At 43.0% G+C, this 13076-nt stretch overlaps 1 protein-coding gene across 9 annotated transcripts in view; it reads left to right on the forward strand.

Moving 5' to 3' along the window:
* Positions 1-13076, forward strand: part of FAT3 (FAT atypical cadherin 3) — a 564342-nt gene that overhangs the window by 395162 nt on the left and 156104 nt on the right. For 7 of the 9 annotated variants that reach the window (XR_015749710.1, XM_087966122.1, XM_087966121.1 and 4 more), the window contains exons 6-7: positions 4255-4465; positions 4934-5002. Coding sequence is in view for 8 of the 9 variants with exons in the window: in XM_087966122.1 (XP_087822248.1) it covers positions 4255-4465; positions 4934-5002 (280 nt within the window). In the remaining variant the exon portion in view is untranslated. The remainder of the gene's footprint in view (positions 1-4254; positions 4466-4933; positions 5003-13076) is intronic. The other 2 variants (XM_087966118.1, XM_087966120.1) reach the window with 1 other exon arrangement.

Here is a 13076-nt window from a genome sequence, read left to right on the forward strand (position 1 = left end):
TTTTTTATTTTTTGTGGTCATCCAGCATTTTTTGTCAATTTTTGGCAAAAAATCACCAATTCAGTAGAAGAGAGCTACATTAAGGAATATGGTATTTGTTTAACAACTACAGTATTTGCTTAATGACTATGCGGATTCACGTAACCACTGCAAAAAAATATTGTATGATCAGATCAGGTCACATGGGTGCATAGTAACTTACAACCAGAGATCCAGGCCCAATTTTGGTCGTAAGCTGAGGACTACCTGTAGTACATGTTTTCATTAGCAACAGTTTGCTTGTCTTGAACTGTCAAGGTAAGAACTGGATTTTCAAGTAAGTTGAATTTAGGTAAAGGTAAAGGTTTCCCCTGTCCAGCCATGTCTGACTATGGGGTGGTGCTCATCTCCATTTCTTAGCTGAGGGAGCCAGCGTTGTCTGAAGATATTTCTGTGGTCATAGGGCCAGCATGTCTATGTACTGAGGTGCACGGAACACTGTTACCTTCCCACTGTAACGGTACCTATTTATCTACTCGCATTTGCATTCCTTTGAACTGCTAAATGGGCAGGATATAGAGCAAGGGACAGGAGCTCACCCCATCATGCCACACTCAGGTCTCAAACCTGGGCTATCAGCTTTCCATCTAACAAGCTCAGTATCTTTAAATTGCTGAGCCATCGCGCCCCTGATAGATTTTCAATCTTTTAAAAATATTTTTTTTAATTTTATATTTACAGTAATTCCATCTTTCATTTCAACCATGTGTCGACTGGGTACATATGTCTTGTGCTAACAATTATAATTAATACTTTTCTTACCAATATAACTATAATCTCATTTTCTTATAACTATTATTAATATATCTATTATTTTTAACAGTCTTAGCTTATTTCTCTGTATATTCATCTAATCCATTTTAATTTGCTTTATTTCCCAACCATTGAAAAAATAAGACCCATACCATGTAATATTCTGTTTCTTCTTTCTCTTTCATAACCAGTGTTAACCTGTTCATCTCTGCATATTCAAATATTTTCTCAAATTATGTTTCCCTCTATCAGCATCTTATCACTTTTCCAGTTCTGAGCAAATACAATTCTAGATTTTCAATTTTTGACCTGAATTTTCAAGTAAGTTGAATTCATGTATCTCCATTCAATTTGAACTCACCTTAAAACTCAGTATTGTCTCACTCTTACTGAATATGAAAAATAGTTGACTTGGCAAAATGGCCTATACGTGAGAGATTAATTGGAATCCACCTTCTTCATTATTGGAAGGAATTCACAGGAACTTAATTGGATGGCAAGTGGTGAAGGATTTAAGTGGGCACAGGTGTTTGCTGGTGTGTCACGCAGGTCAACAGCATGCCTCCTCTGGTGCATCTGATTTAAAAGCCATAACATTGGTTGCATGGTGGCAGCAAATTACAGTCTAAGCAGGTGGCATTTCACAACTCACTCTGTGCAACAAATGAACTGGGGAACCAGTTCAATGGCAAGCAAAACTGTTTGATCAAAGTGCTTAATCAGGTTTGATGAATATTTAGTTGCTGCTTCATACAAGATGTGAAGTGTGGCTAGGGTTGACCTTGATTAGAGTTTGCGGGGTTTTTTTTTTTTTTTCTAAATTAGTAAATTTTACAAAGAGGTAATCCTAGGCTTTCAACTGGTCGCTTAATGACTGTTTGAAATTATGACAGACCTAGAACGAGCCTATTTATGGGTTTAAGATTGAGTGTGTTATATCAGCCCCCAAAATAGGTTATTTCAGTGTTAAATGTGATGTAAAGAAATTTAACACAGGACACAGTGGCTCAGTGGCTAAGACGCGGAGCTTGTCGATCAGAAAGGTCGGCAGATTGGCGGTTCGAATCCCTAGCGCCACATAACGGAGTGAGCTCCTATTACTTGTCCCAGCTTCTGCCAACCTAGCAGTTTGAAAGCAATGTAAAAATGCAAGTAGAAAAATAGGGACCACTTTGGTGGGAAGGGAACAGTGTTTCTTGAACCTTCGGCGTTTAATCATGCCGGCCACATGACCACGGAGACGTCTTCGGACAGCGCTGGCTCTTCAGCTTTGTAACGGAGATGAGCACCGCCCCCTAGAGCCAGAAACGACTAGCACGTATGTGTGAGGGGAACTTTTACCTTTACCTTTAAAGAAGTTTAATGAGGTCCGTCCTCAAGCTTGATTTCTATAAAGCAGGCCTGTCAGAGTGGAGGCCTATGGGCTGGATATGGGTTTGACACGCCTGCTATAAAGATTCAACCTTTAATCAGGTTTTTGGTTTAACTCAGTCTTCCTGCTCTGCTTTATTCAGAATTATATTTGTTGTGACTTAGAAAGCTTGTTAAAAAGAATAGCAATAGACTTATATCCCTCATCCATAGTGCTTTACAGCACTCTCTGGGCAGTTTACATATTGCCCCCAACAATCTGAGTCCTTGTTTTACCAACCTCAGAAGGATGGAAGGCTGAGTCAACCTTGAGCAGGTCAGGATCGAACTCTTGGCTGTGAGCAGAGTTAGCCTGCAGTACTGCATTCTAACAACTGTGCCACCACAGTTCTTTTTAATACATGTAATCCTTGACTTACAACCACAGTTGTCACTGGAACTTCCATCACTAAGCAACGCTCTCATTAAGTGAATCATGCCTGATCTTAACCGCCATTTTGCTATGATCATTAAGTGAAACTGACTCCCAAGCACTTGAATTTTGATCCTATGACAGCAGGGACACTACAGCAATCAAGTGCAAGGACCAAAGACACTATTGTCAGTGCTGTCATAACTTCAAATGGCCACTAAACAAGTGGTTGTAAGTTGAGGACTTCCTGACCAACAAAGAAAAAGAAAGCAAAGTTTGCACTTGCCAACTCTTTAACTTTGGTTGGGCCCAGTCTCAAGGTAACAACATGAATTGATTGGAAGAACAACATGTTGTTCAGAAATCTTTTCTAGACATATACCCTTTCCCTCCTTTTAATAGGAAAATAACACAAACTAGTGATCTTTGATTAGATTTAAATACCAAGCACATCCATCAAAATGACTTGCCCTGAAAGCCCTGATTCTACACACTTTGGAACCTTGTCAACATTTGTCACTTCATTCTGGTCCTTGTTTCTTTGAAAAAAAAAATTAAGGAGAAATTCCATATTCTCCCCCTCCTTCACCACCCACTGGTCACCCCCCCCCACTACCTTAAATGTGTTCACCAAAAAACCAAAATGTCATAACAAAATAACAGAATAATAGAGTTGGAAGGGACCTTAGAGGCCCTCTAATCCAACCCACTGCTCAGCCAGAAAACCCTATACCATTTCAGACAAATGGTTCCAGTCTCTTCTTTAAAAACCTCCAGTGTTGGAGCACCCGCAATTTCTGGAGGCAGGTTGTTCCACTGGTTATTTATTCCCACTGTCAGGAAATTTCTCCTTAGCTCTAGGTTGCCTTTCTCCTTGATTAGTTTCCATCCATTCCTTCTTGTCCTGCCTCCAGGTGCTTTGGAGAATACCATGTTTCCCCAAAAATAAGACCCTGTCTTATATTTTTTGCCACCAAAAAAGGCACCAGGTCTTATTTTCAGGGGATGTCATCCACTGACTAACCTCACTTGTGCACGTTGGCCCCGGCCTCCTTTTCGCTGTCAGAGGCCTTCAGGAACTTCTTCTTCTACGGCCAGAAAGGCTTTCTTGAAGGCCTCTGCAACCGATAACAGAGCTCCGGATTGATCCGGAGCTTTGTTATCAGCTAGAGAGGCCTTCAGGAAAGCCTTGCCGGCTGCAGAAGAAATGGGCTGGCAAGGCAGGTGTCGGAGTGTGCAAGGCTTGGTTACAACTGTCCAAAGGTAAGTAGTACGGCAGCTCCACCCCACCCCCCATCCCCACACTAACTTAATTTTTACCCATTCATTCTGGAGTGGGTGGGGTATTAATTAATTAATTAATTAGGGCTTATTTTGTGGGTAGGGCTTATTTTGGGCGCATGTGTAAAAAATCAAGCTAGGACTTACTTTCGGGGTAGGTCGTATTTTCAGGGAAACAGGGTAGGTTGACTGCCTCTTCTTTGTGATGGCCCCTTTAGATATTGAAGCACTACTGTCATGTCACCCCTAGTCTTGTTTGCAGTGTAATGCAGAAAAACCCCATTCATCGCAGGATTATGGGAATTCAGAACCAGGGACCACTTTGAAAGCAAAACAGTGGTGAATGCTTTGCCAAGAAGTGTGCTGAAGTATCCTCTCTGTCTTCCAATGTCTAACAGATCAAAGCAGTTGACAACGGTCGGCCCCAGAAGTCTTCTACAGCACGCCTCCACATTGAATGGATTAAGAAACCACCTCCATCCCTCGTTCCTCTGACTTTTGATGAGCCCTTCTATAACTTCACCATCATGGAAAGCGACCGAGTGACTGAAATCGTCGGCGTGGTCTCCGTCCAACCTGCTAACATCCCCTTGTGGTTTGACATCGTTGGTACGTTGAACCCTGTAGGCAGTCTTGCCCAGAATGGAAAGTAGCACTGCATAGATTTTGGGTTAGAGAAAACTAACAAGGGATTGACTTGTCTGGCATTGAAACTGCTGTAACAGTGCTGTACTGAATGTGGCTAATTTTAATATAACTATCTTTTTCACGCTTTGGTTTTTGATGCCTTAGCTAAGCTATATGGCTGGATTGTTTTGGTTTTTTCTCCCCCTCTCCTCTTCCATAATATGTGACCCAACTTGCGATCCTAATGTTGTCTGTCGTTTAAATTCTCTGGCCGTAATTTGCTAATCTCATTTCTAAATGTATTTTGATGGCGACTGTAATCAGCTGTCCCTCATTTCTCTCTTTCTCTTTCTCTTTTTTCTCCCGGTGCTTTTTATTTTCTTTTGCATTCTGTTACCTTGGTTGTTTTTGTTGTTGTTGTTTTTCTGCTTCCGACCGCTCTGCTTCAAGGTGGCAAGCATGCCCGAGAGATGTTCTATATCCTACAGACAGCTTGTGGGCAGAACTGCTCAACTGAAGGTACCTTCACTGGAAATACATTTGCTACTGCCTTTTATCAACTGCCTTTCTCGGTGATCGTTTTATTATTTTAAAAAGAGATTCACGCTCCAGAAGATAGGCTTAAGATACAGGAAGGATCCTGGCAGACTTGAACATTGGGCGCTATTTACAGAAGTGGGATTAAACCGGTGTTACTATTGGTTTGGTGACTACGTTTTGTGCACTACACGCGCATGTAAAAAAAAAATCAACTCTGCCGCCCGGACAGCTGAAAAGTGCTGCGCAGATGTACGGAGTGTTTGAAAAGCCTCTTTTTTCCTGTTTTTTCAACCTCAGCTATGCTGCGCATAGCAGCTGAGGTTGAAAAAGCAGGAAATAAAGGACAGGTAAGAGCCCGGGCAGGCAAGTGGGCAAAACAGCAGCAAACAGAGAACTGTTTCGTTGTCTGCTGCTCTTCAGAGCTACCGGTTCTATAGAACCGGGCAGAACCAGTAGCCTCCCACCCCTGTCTATCTAACAAAATGAGATTCAGTGGTGAAAAAAGTAAGGTTCTACATTTTAGGCAAGAAAAACCAAACACGCAACGTAGGTGGTACTTCACTCAATAGTAATAACTGTGAGAGGGATCTTGAAGTCCTAGTGGACAATCATTTAAATATGAGCCAGCAGTCTGCTGCAGATGCCAAAAAAAGCCAGCACAGTTCTAACATTAACCGAAGGATAGAATCAAGATCACGTGAAGTGTTAACACCATTTTATAATAGTCTAGTAATGTAGTATAAAGTTACCGTATTTGCCGGCGTATAAGATGACTTTTTGCCCTAAAAACATGCCTCCAAGTGGGGGGTCGTCTTATACGCCGGTAAATACATTGTCACTCGGTGCAAGAGCGACGGGGCGGAGCTCCGCAACTGCGAAGCCCCTTCAAGCCCAGCCGGAGTCTCTCTTCCTCCTCCTCCCACCCACCCTCCGCCCGGCTCGGGCGCTATGGAGGCCAATCTGAAGGTGGGGTGGGGGTGGAGCGGGAGGGTCTCTAGCGGGGCCGCCGCCCAGCCAGCCCCGAGCCGCGTAATGGCCCAGGAGTGGGGGGAGAAGGTGGTGGGGTGGACTGTGGCGCCCTCCTTCTGGGCAGCGGGGCGGGGGCGGCAATTTGCTCCTCCCGCTTCTCCCTCCCTCTTTGAAAGACCGGGAGGGCTGTGCTTGGGGCGGGGGGAATGTCCTCAGGAAGTTCCTGATGGGACCCCGCTGGGCAGGGCCACCCGGCTCCCGAGCTGCTTTCCAGGGTCCCCTTGGGAAGAAAAGGGTCCGGTGGGCGGTGGAAGAAGGCGGCGGCCCTCCTCCCGCCCCTGTCCCGTCCCGTCCCTCCTCTTGTCCCTCCTCCCCTCCCCACTTAAGAGAGAAAGATCTGCCTCCCCTGCACCGAGCTTCCACCCGGCGCCGCGCTCTCCCGGCCAGCGCGCGCATGCGACTTGGGAACCGGCCAAGCGACTTTAAAACCGAGCGGAGGCCAGAGATAGCCGGAATTACCCTCCACACCACACACACACACACACACACAGAGAGAGAGAGAGAGAGAGAGAGTGAGTGAGTGAGTTGGCAGCTGTCCATCCCCCACCCTTGGAGTCCCGATGGCACGCACGCGGGGCTGTCACAAAGAAAGGGAGAGGAATTGAGTGCCAGCCTGAGAAAGGCGAAGCTGCCTCTCTAAAGCATTTTGGTGGCTTTGTAAGTTTGGGGGAAAGGGGTTGGGGTGTCAATCAAGAATTATATCCAGAATACCCCAAGTGTTACAACTTACCGTATTTGCCGGCGTATGAGACGACTTTTTTGCCTTGAAAAGCATGCCTCCAAGTTGGGGGGTCGTCTTATACGGCGAGTATATAACAAAAACTATATTTTGAGTGGAAATGTTGGGGGCTCGTCTTATACGCCCAGTCGCCTTATACGCCGGCAAATACGGTAATAACACAGTTGTCAAGTTAATCTGGCTTTCCTCACTGATTTGCTTGTGAGAAAGTTGCAAGTAATGCTAAGTGTCTGGCAACTAACTCATATTTATGAGGGAGGCTGGAATAGTCACGTGAAAAATGGTGGTAAGTCACTATTTTCGGTACCATTGTGACTTCAAACAGTCCCTAAACGAACTGTTGTAAGTCAAGGACTACCTGTACTTGGGCCTAATTTCAATCTTCCTTTGTGATCTTCAGTGTTTTGTCCTCCAGATTAGCTTTCAGGTGATTTGGAATGGCCTTGCTAAATATCCAGAAACTGTCAATTTGGAAATACAGTATTATGTGCTCCACGTGGTGGTAGTCTTTGCAGTGTGCTCAGAAATGGCATACGATTCAAGGTGGACCAATTAGAACAGTTTCTCAACTTTAAGATGTGCTGACTTCAATTCCCAGAATTCTACAGCTAGCCAGTGGAATTCTGGGAGTTGAAGTCCACACATCTTAAAGGTTGAAAAACACTGAATTTGAATGTTTACGTATTCCAGGCCTGTTGGGTTACATCACAGCTCTTATGCGACTTGGTTCCCACTGCTGTCTTTGACTTAAAGCTCCAACTTGACCGTACTCCAAAAGCATTGGAACTGCAACCACAAGAGCTTCATGCTGACTGGAAATTCAGGGAGTTGTCATTCCAAAATTGTTAGAAGATAACCAGTTGGAAAAACTGAAGAGTTTCTCTCAAGATCTTCTGGACTTGTATCAGTTCTGTGTGTTGAGGTCTATTGATCTGGTTTGTGATTTAACAAGACAGGACCTTCTCTGTAGAAGCACCTACTCCTTAGAATTCCTCTCCAAAAGAGTTTGTCTTGCTTCTTCCTTACTACTTTGGAGTTGCAAAACAAAGGTAGAATTCTTCTGAACAGGGTTTATATTATTCTAGTTAGACTCCCTTCCAAGTTATTATTCCTCTTTACTGATAATCAGTGTACCTACAATGCTTAATTTGGAATGTTTTATGAGATGTAATTATTTTGGTATGTCTTGCTAGCCATCTTAGAATTAACTGGTTGATAGGCAATTTATATACACAAATCCTAAAGAGTTATATGCATCTGTCACCAGATTGTACTATAGGTAGAACTGAATTAAATTTTTATGTGAACAGAATTCCTTTGGCTGCCTGGAATTCAGCTTAAATAAATTCTGACAGCCCCAACCATCAAGACAGGTTCTTTTAATAGGCAAAATGAAAACCACAGGGATGTTTTTTTGTTTTTTGTTTTTTAAAAAGATACAAAGAAGGAAAATTATGGGAGAGGAATCACATTGTATGCCAGATTGGCAGATGTGTTACCGATGATGGAGTCTATCCGTTGGAACGATTTGTATACCCATGAATCTTCCTTGGCTGCTGTGTGTCTCAGAAGCACTCAAATGCACTGAGAAGAGTAGCAGATAATTGCTAAATTGCCTTCTTTTGAATGGATGCAACATCCGAGAACCAAGCAGGAGTATCTCAGCTTTCTATCTACTGAATGCAGAGCCAGCCAAGATGAGACAAGCATGCCAGATCAGAGAACAGCAATCGGTAGCTTCTTATAAATCTTTCCTTCTTTTGCAGTCCATTTGGTGGTGGGATTCTTTTGGACCGGTTCGGGTAAAGTGCACGCTCACCGAACCGGTTGTTATACTAGTTGAATCGCACCACTGAGTCCATCTCTACATGAACCATAACTCAGGAGCAGAGCATCTTCAGTGTAGAAGATCCGAGATTGAATATTTGCTCCTATAAGTTTTACTGAAGTTTACTTCTAGCATCTTTCACCGCTTGGTTATATTAATCATGGATGCTAAGAGTTTAGGTTTAACAATTCTGTTTTGCACGCGGAGGCGCATGGATTCCCTCATCCTGATTTTTATGTTTTCAGCTGCCAAAAAAACCAACACAGTCCTAGACTGCATAAACAGAAGGATAGAATCTAGATCACATGAAGTGTTAATACCACTTCATAATGCCTTGGTAAGGCCACACTTGGAATACTGCATCCAGTTTTCATCGGCACGATGTAAAAAAGATGTGGAGACTCTGGAAAGAGTGCAAAGAAGAGCAACAAAGGATTGGGGGCTAAAACATATAAAGAACCATTGCTGAAATTGGGTATGTCTAGTTTGATGTAAAGAAGGACTAGGGGAGACATGATAGCAATGTTCCAATATCTCAGGGGCTGCCACAAAGAAGAGGGAGTCAAGCTATTCTCCAGAGTACCTGAATGCAGGACAAGAAGCAATGGGTGGAAATTAACCAAGGAGAGAAGCAACTTAAAACTAAGGAGAAATTTCCTGACAGTTAGAACAATTAATCAGTGGAACAACTTGCCTTCAGAAGTTGTAAATGCTCCAATACTGGAAGTTTTTAAGAAGAGATTGGACAACCATTTGTCTGAAATGGTATAGTGTTTCCTGCCTGGGCAGGGGGTTGGACTAGAAGACCTCCAAGGTCCCTTCCAACTCTGTTATTCTATTCTATTCAGCTTTAGATCCCAAACAAGGTCATCAGACATTTTCCAGGAGTCAATATGAGTCATGTTTTAAAACAGCCTCACCATTTTAAGTAATGACTTAGTCAGCTTCACCGGCTATTGATAAGTGCCTGGGAATGATTCATTTGGATCTGTAAAGCTGGGTCAGCACTTCAGATCAGGTTACTCACTGTGTACCAGGTCTTTCCTCAACAGCAGACATGTCTACATTGACCAGTTTCTGCAACTGCCTTGATGCACAACTTGGAAACAACTATTGCACCCTATTGTTAAGGGCGTATCAACATTTGCCTTGCAATTTCTCAAAAGTTTTTATCTGCGAAACAGGATTCCCTTTTTCTAACATTCTCAGGAAGCTTGAGATAGATAGGGAGAGAGAGAGAGAGAAAGGTAGAGATGTAGGGGAAGAGAAAGGGAGAGATATAGGGGAAGAGAAAGAGAGAGAAAGGGAGATGTGTAAGGGAAGAGAAAGAGAGAGAAAGGAAGATGTGTAGGGGAAGAAAAAGAGAGGGAAAGGGAGATGTGTAGTGAAAGAAAGAGAGGGAGGGAGATGTGTAGGGAAAGAAAGAGAGGAAGGGAGATATGTAAGGGAAGAGAGAGAATAAGATAGAGAGAGAGACATTTGTCTTTTAAAATTTATCTTGGTGATTTTTTTCAAGCTGAGATTGTTGGAAGTAGCAGTTAATATGGTCCTGTTTCCTCCTGCACATCACTCGTGAGTTCCTCCCATTGTCCAGTCTAGGGAAAAAAAGAAAGAAACAAAAAGATTTGATGGAAGGAAGGCTTTCAAAGTGAGAAATGATTTCACCGTGGACATCAGTCTGTTCATACACGCAAACGCATGTGCACGCATATACATGCACACAGAGACAAAGAGAGCTTTTTAAATTCAGTAAGTATAAGAATACCACACTAGTCTCGTGGGAATATCTCAGTAGTTCTCTCTTCCTTTAAAGGAAATATTGAAGGCAAATTCTCTTTCAACAAATTGAGTGAGAAATTGCAGAATTTTAAAAAAAACAGGATTCACACACACACACACACACACACACACACACACCCTTGACAGTACTAATAGTTCATACTGTGCAAACCTCATACATCAGCCACTTCTGGAGAGAACAAGCCGCAGAGTGTTTCCCTGGCATGTTTTCAGTTTGCTTATGGCACCCTATTCAACTATCAAATGCTTGCACGTACCCCATATGTTAGTAAAATAATACTGAAGATTTTGTAATTCAGACTTCAGCAATGCACAGTACAAGAATTGCCAGATGTGCAGGCTGGATTCAGAAGAGGCAGAGGAGCCCTGGTTCACATTGTTAACTTCCATCAGATGATGGAAAAAGCAGTGAAGTTCCAAAAGGATATATACCTTTGTTTTATTGATTACGCTAAGGCTTTTGACTGCACAAACCACAATAAACCATAGAGAGGTATTAGAGTGATAGATGTATCAGGCAATCTCCTCCACCTTACTGAAGAATTTGTAGGAAGATCACGAAGCAACAGGAAGGAAGATGGTACAATTACATCGTTTAAAATGGAGAAAGGAGTATTCCAAGGGTAAGGACCGTTACTTCGTTCATTTAACTTGAATGCACATCGTATGAGAAATACTTGGACTAGTAGAAATAGAAATTGATATTAAAATTGATGGAGGAATCAATGATCTCAGATATGCTGTTGATACCATTTTGATGGCTAAATCAAGGAACACTAAGGAATCTGACTGGACATGAAAGAAGAAATCCAAAAGTCAGTTGTTTTTTCTAATGAGATGATTTTTTAAGGGCAATGCCAGCCTAATGCAAAAAGATTGAGAAGAAGCTGAAGTAGTGGTAGGCCTGGTCTTTAAAATTCAACAAGGATTTTTGACCATAGTAGACATGAATTAAAGTGATGCTTGCTCCCTTTGGAGAAGGTACATACATATGGTCAATACCACGTGTGTGTGTTTTTGCCAGTTGTAACATAGGACTTTGAAAACTGGGACCATCAAAAGTTACGTTGGAGAAAATTAGCTTGAATCTACTGCACAAAGAAAAGGTCATTCAGTTCCAGGTGAAATAAAACCAGACTTCTCACTGGATATAAAAACCATGAAGCTAAAGCTTAAATATTTTGGACATCATGCAAAGGTAGAACCCTCTCTACCCCTGTGTTTAGAAGTATTTAAGAAAGCATCTTAACAGTGGCTTCCACCAGTGGTGGGATTCAAATTTTTTTACTACCGGTTCTGTGGATGTGGCTAGGTGGGCATGGCTAGGTGGGCATGGCCATGTGATTGGGTGGGCGTGGGTATTTGTTTGGGGTTTTTTTGCAACACCCCCACCCTGTTTTTGAGGCTCCCCTGGGGCTCAGGAAGAAAAAAACAGAGCATAGGAGGAGCACTCAGCACCCCTCCATGCTCCATTTTGGGGCTTTCCTGGCCTCAGAGGAGCCTCTAGGAGATGTGTTTTTGGTCCCAGGAAGCTTCCTTGAAGGCAAAAAAATTGAGGGGAGGTTGTGCTTCCTCCCCCCATTTTTTGCCTTCCTGGGCCTCAGGGAAGCCTCCTGAGCAAAGCAGTTAGAAGCAAGGGGAATCCCGGCACTGCTGTTCGTAGGAACAGCTGATTGTTGGGAGATTAAAAAAGAAGAAATACCTTAAGGAGGGACTGGGCAGACGAGCATTGGACGGACGGGGTGAGCGGGCATCGGGCAGGTGGGGCAAGCGAGCGAGCAGCGACTGAGTTGGGGGCGTGGCCATCCAGAAGTTACTACCAGTTTGGCGACCCATACCAAATCCTTGCTACCGGTTCATTCAAACCGGTGCGAACCAGATGAATAACACCACTGGCTTCCACCATCTTTGAGGTTCATTCCACCCTTGCAAGCTGTGAGAAATTCCAAACCACTCCTGCTCCTTCCAAGTATGGCATGCTAACAACAGTGGATTGAGGAGATCCATGCAAAATTCATCTTCCTCTTCTCCCCTCCCCCCTTGCAAATGTTGTGTTTTTGAACGATTAACTTCCGTTTATTCACTCTGGTATTTCAGAAGTTGGTTGCTGCTCTTTTTGTTTTTAAAATCCTGCGTGGGAGCAGTTTGCTACATCTTTGATTTCATTTGAAGTGCCTGCAACTACATTGTGCAGAGATACACTAATAAAATTCTGCCAAAAAGCAAAAAGAGGGAAAAAGAAAATCTTGCATGTCTGGCTAGCCGTAGTAAATGAATCCTGATAAAGTCTCAAAAGCTACAGATACCCTTCAGACAAGCTTTGTTTCAGCCAGCTTTCCATCCCAAATGACTTGAGGAATGATATCTACTCTGGTTACTAGATACTTGTATGTTTAGTTTTTTATTGTAATCTTACAACTCTGAAGACACTCAGGACTGGGAGCAGGTTATAAATAGATTTCATAAATTAAATAAATTTTAAAAAGAACACGTGGAGATGGCATAGATACGTCAGGCGCAAAGAATCAGGCTCACACATAAGTTCCAGTTCAGAAGATTTATTTTTCAAGCCTCTATACAAGAATGTAGTTAACTACATTAATGTAGTTAATGGAATTCGGGGGGGAGGCGGGGAGATTTGAATCATATGTGGCCAT

This window comes from Notechis scutatus, chromosome 5 (genome assembly GCF_049901735.1).
Source record: "Notechis scutatus isolate UNSWTSFEM ecotype Mainland chromosome 5, rNotScu1.2, whole genome shotgun sequence".
NCBI classification, from domain to species: Eukaryota; Metazoa; Chordata; class Lepidosauria; order Squamata; family Elapidae; genus Notechis; species Notechis scutatus.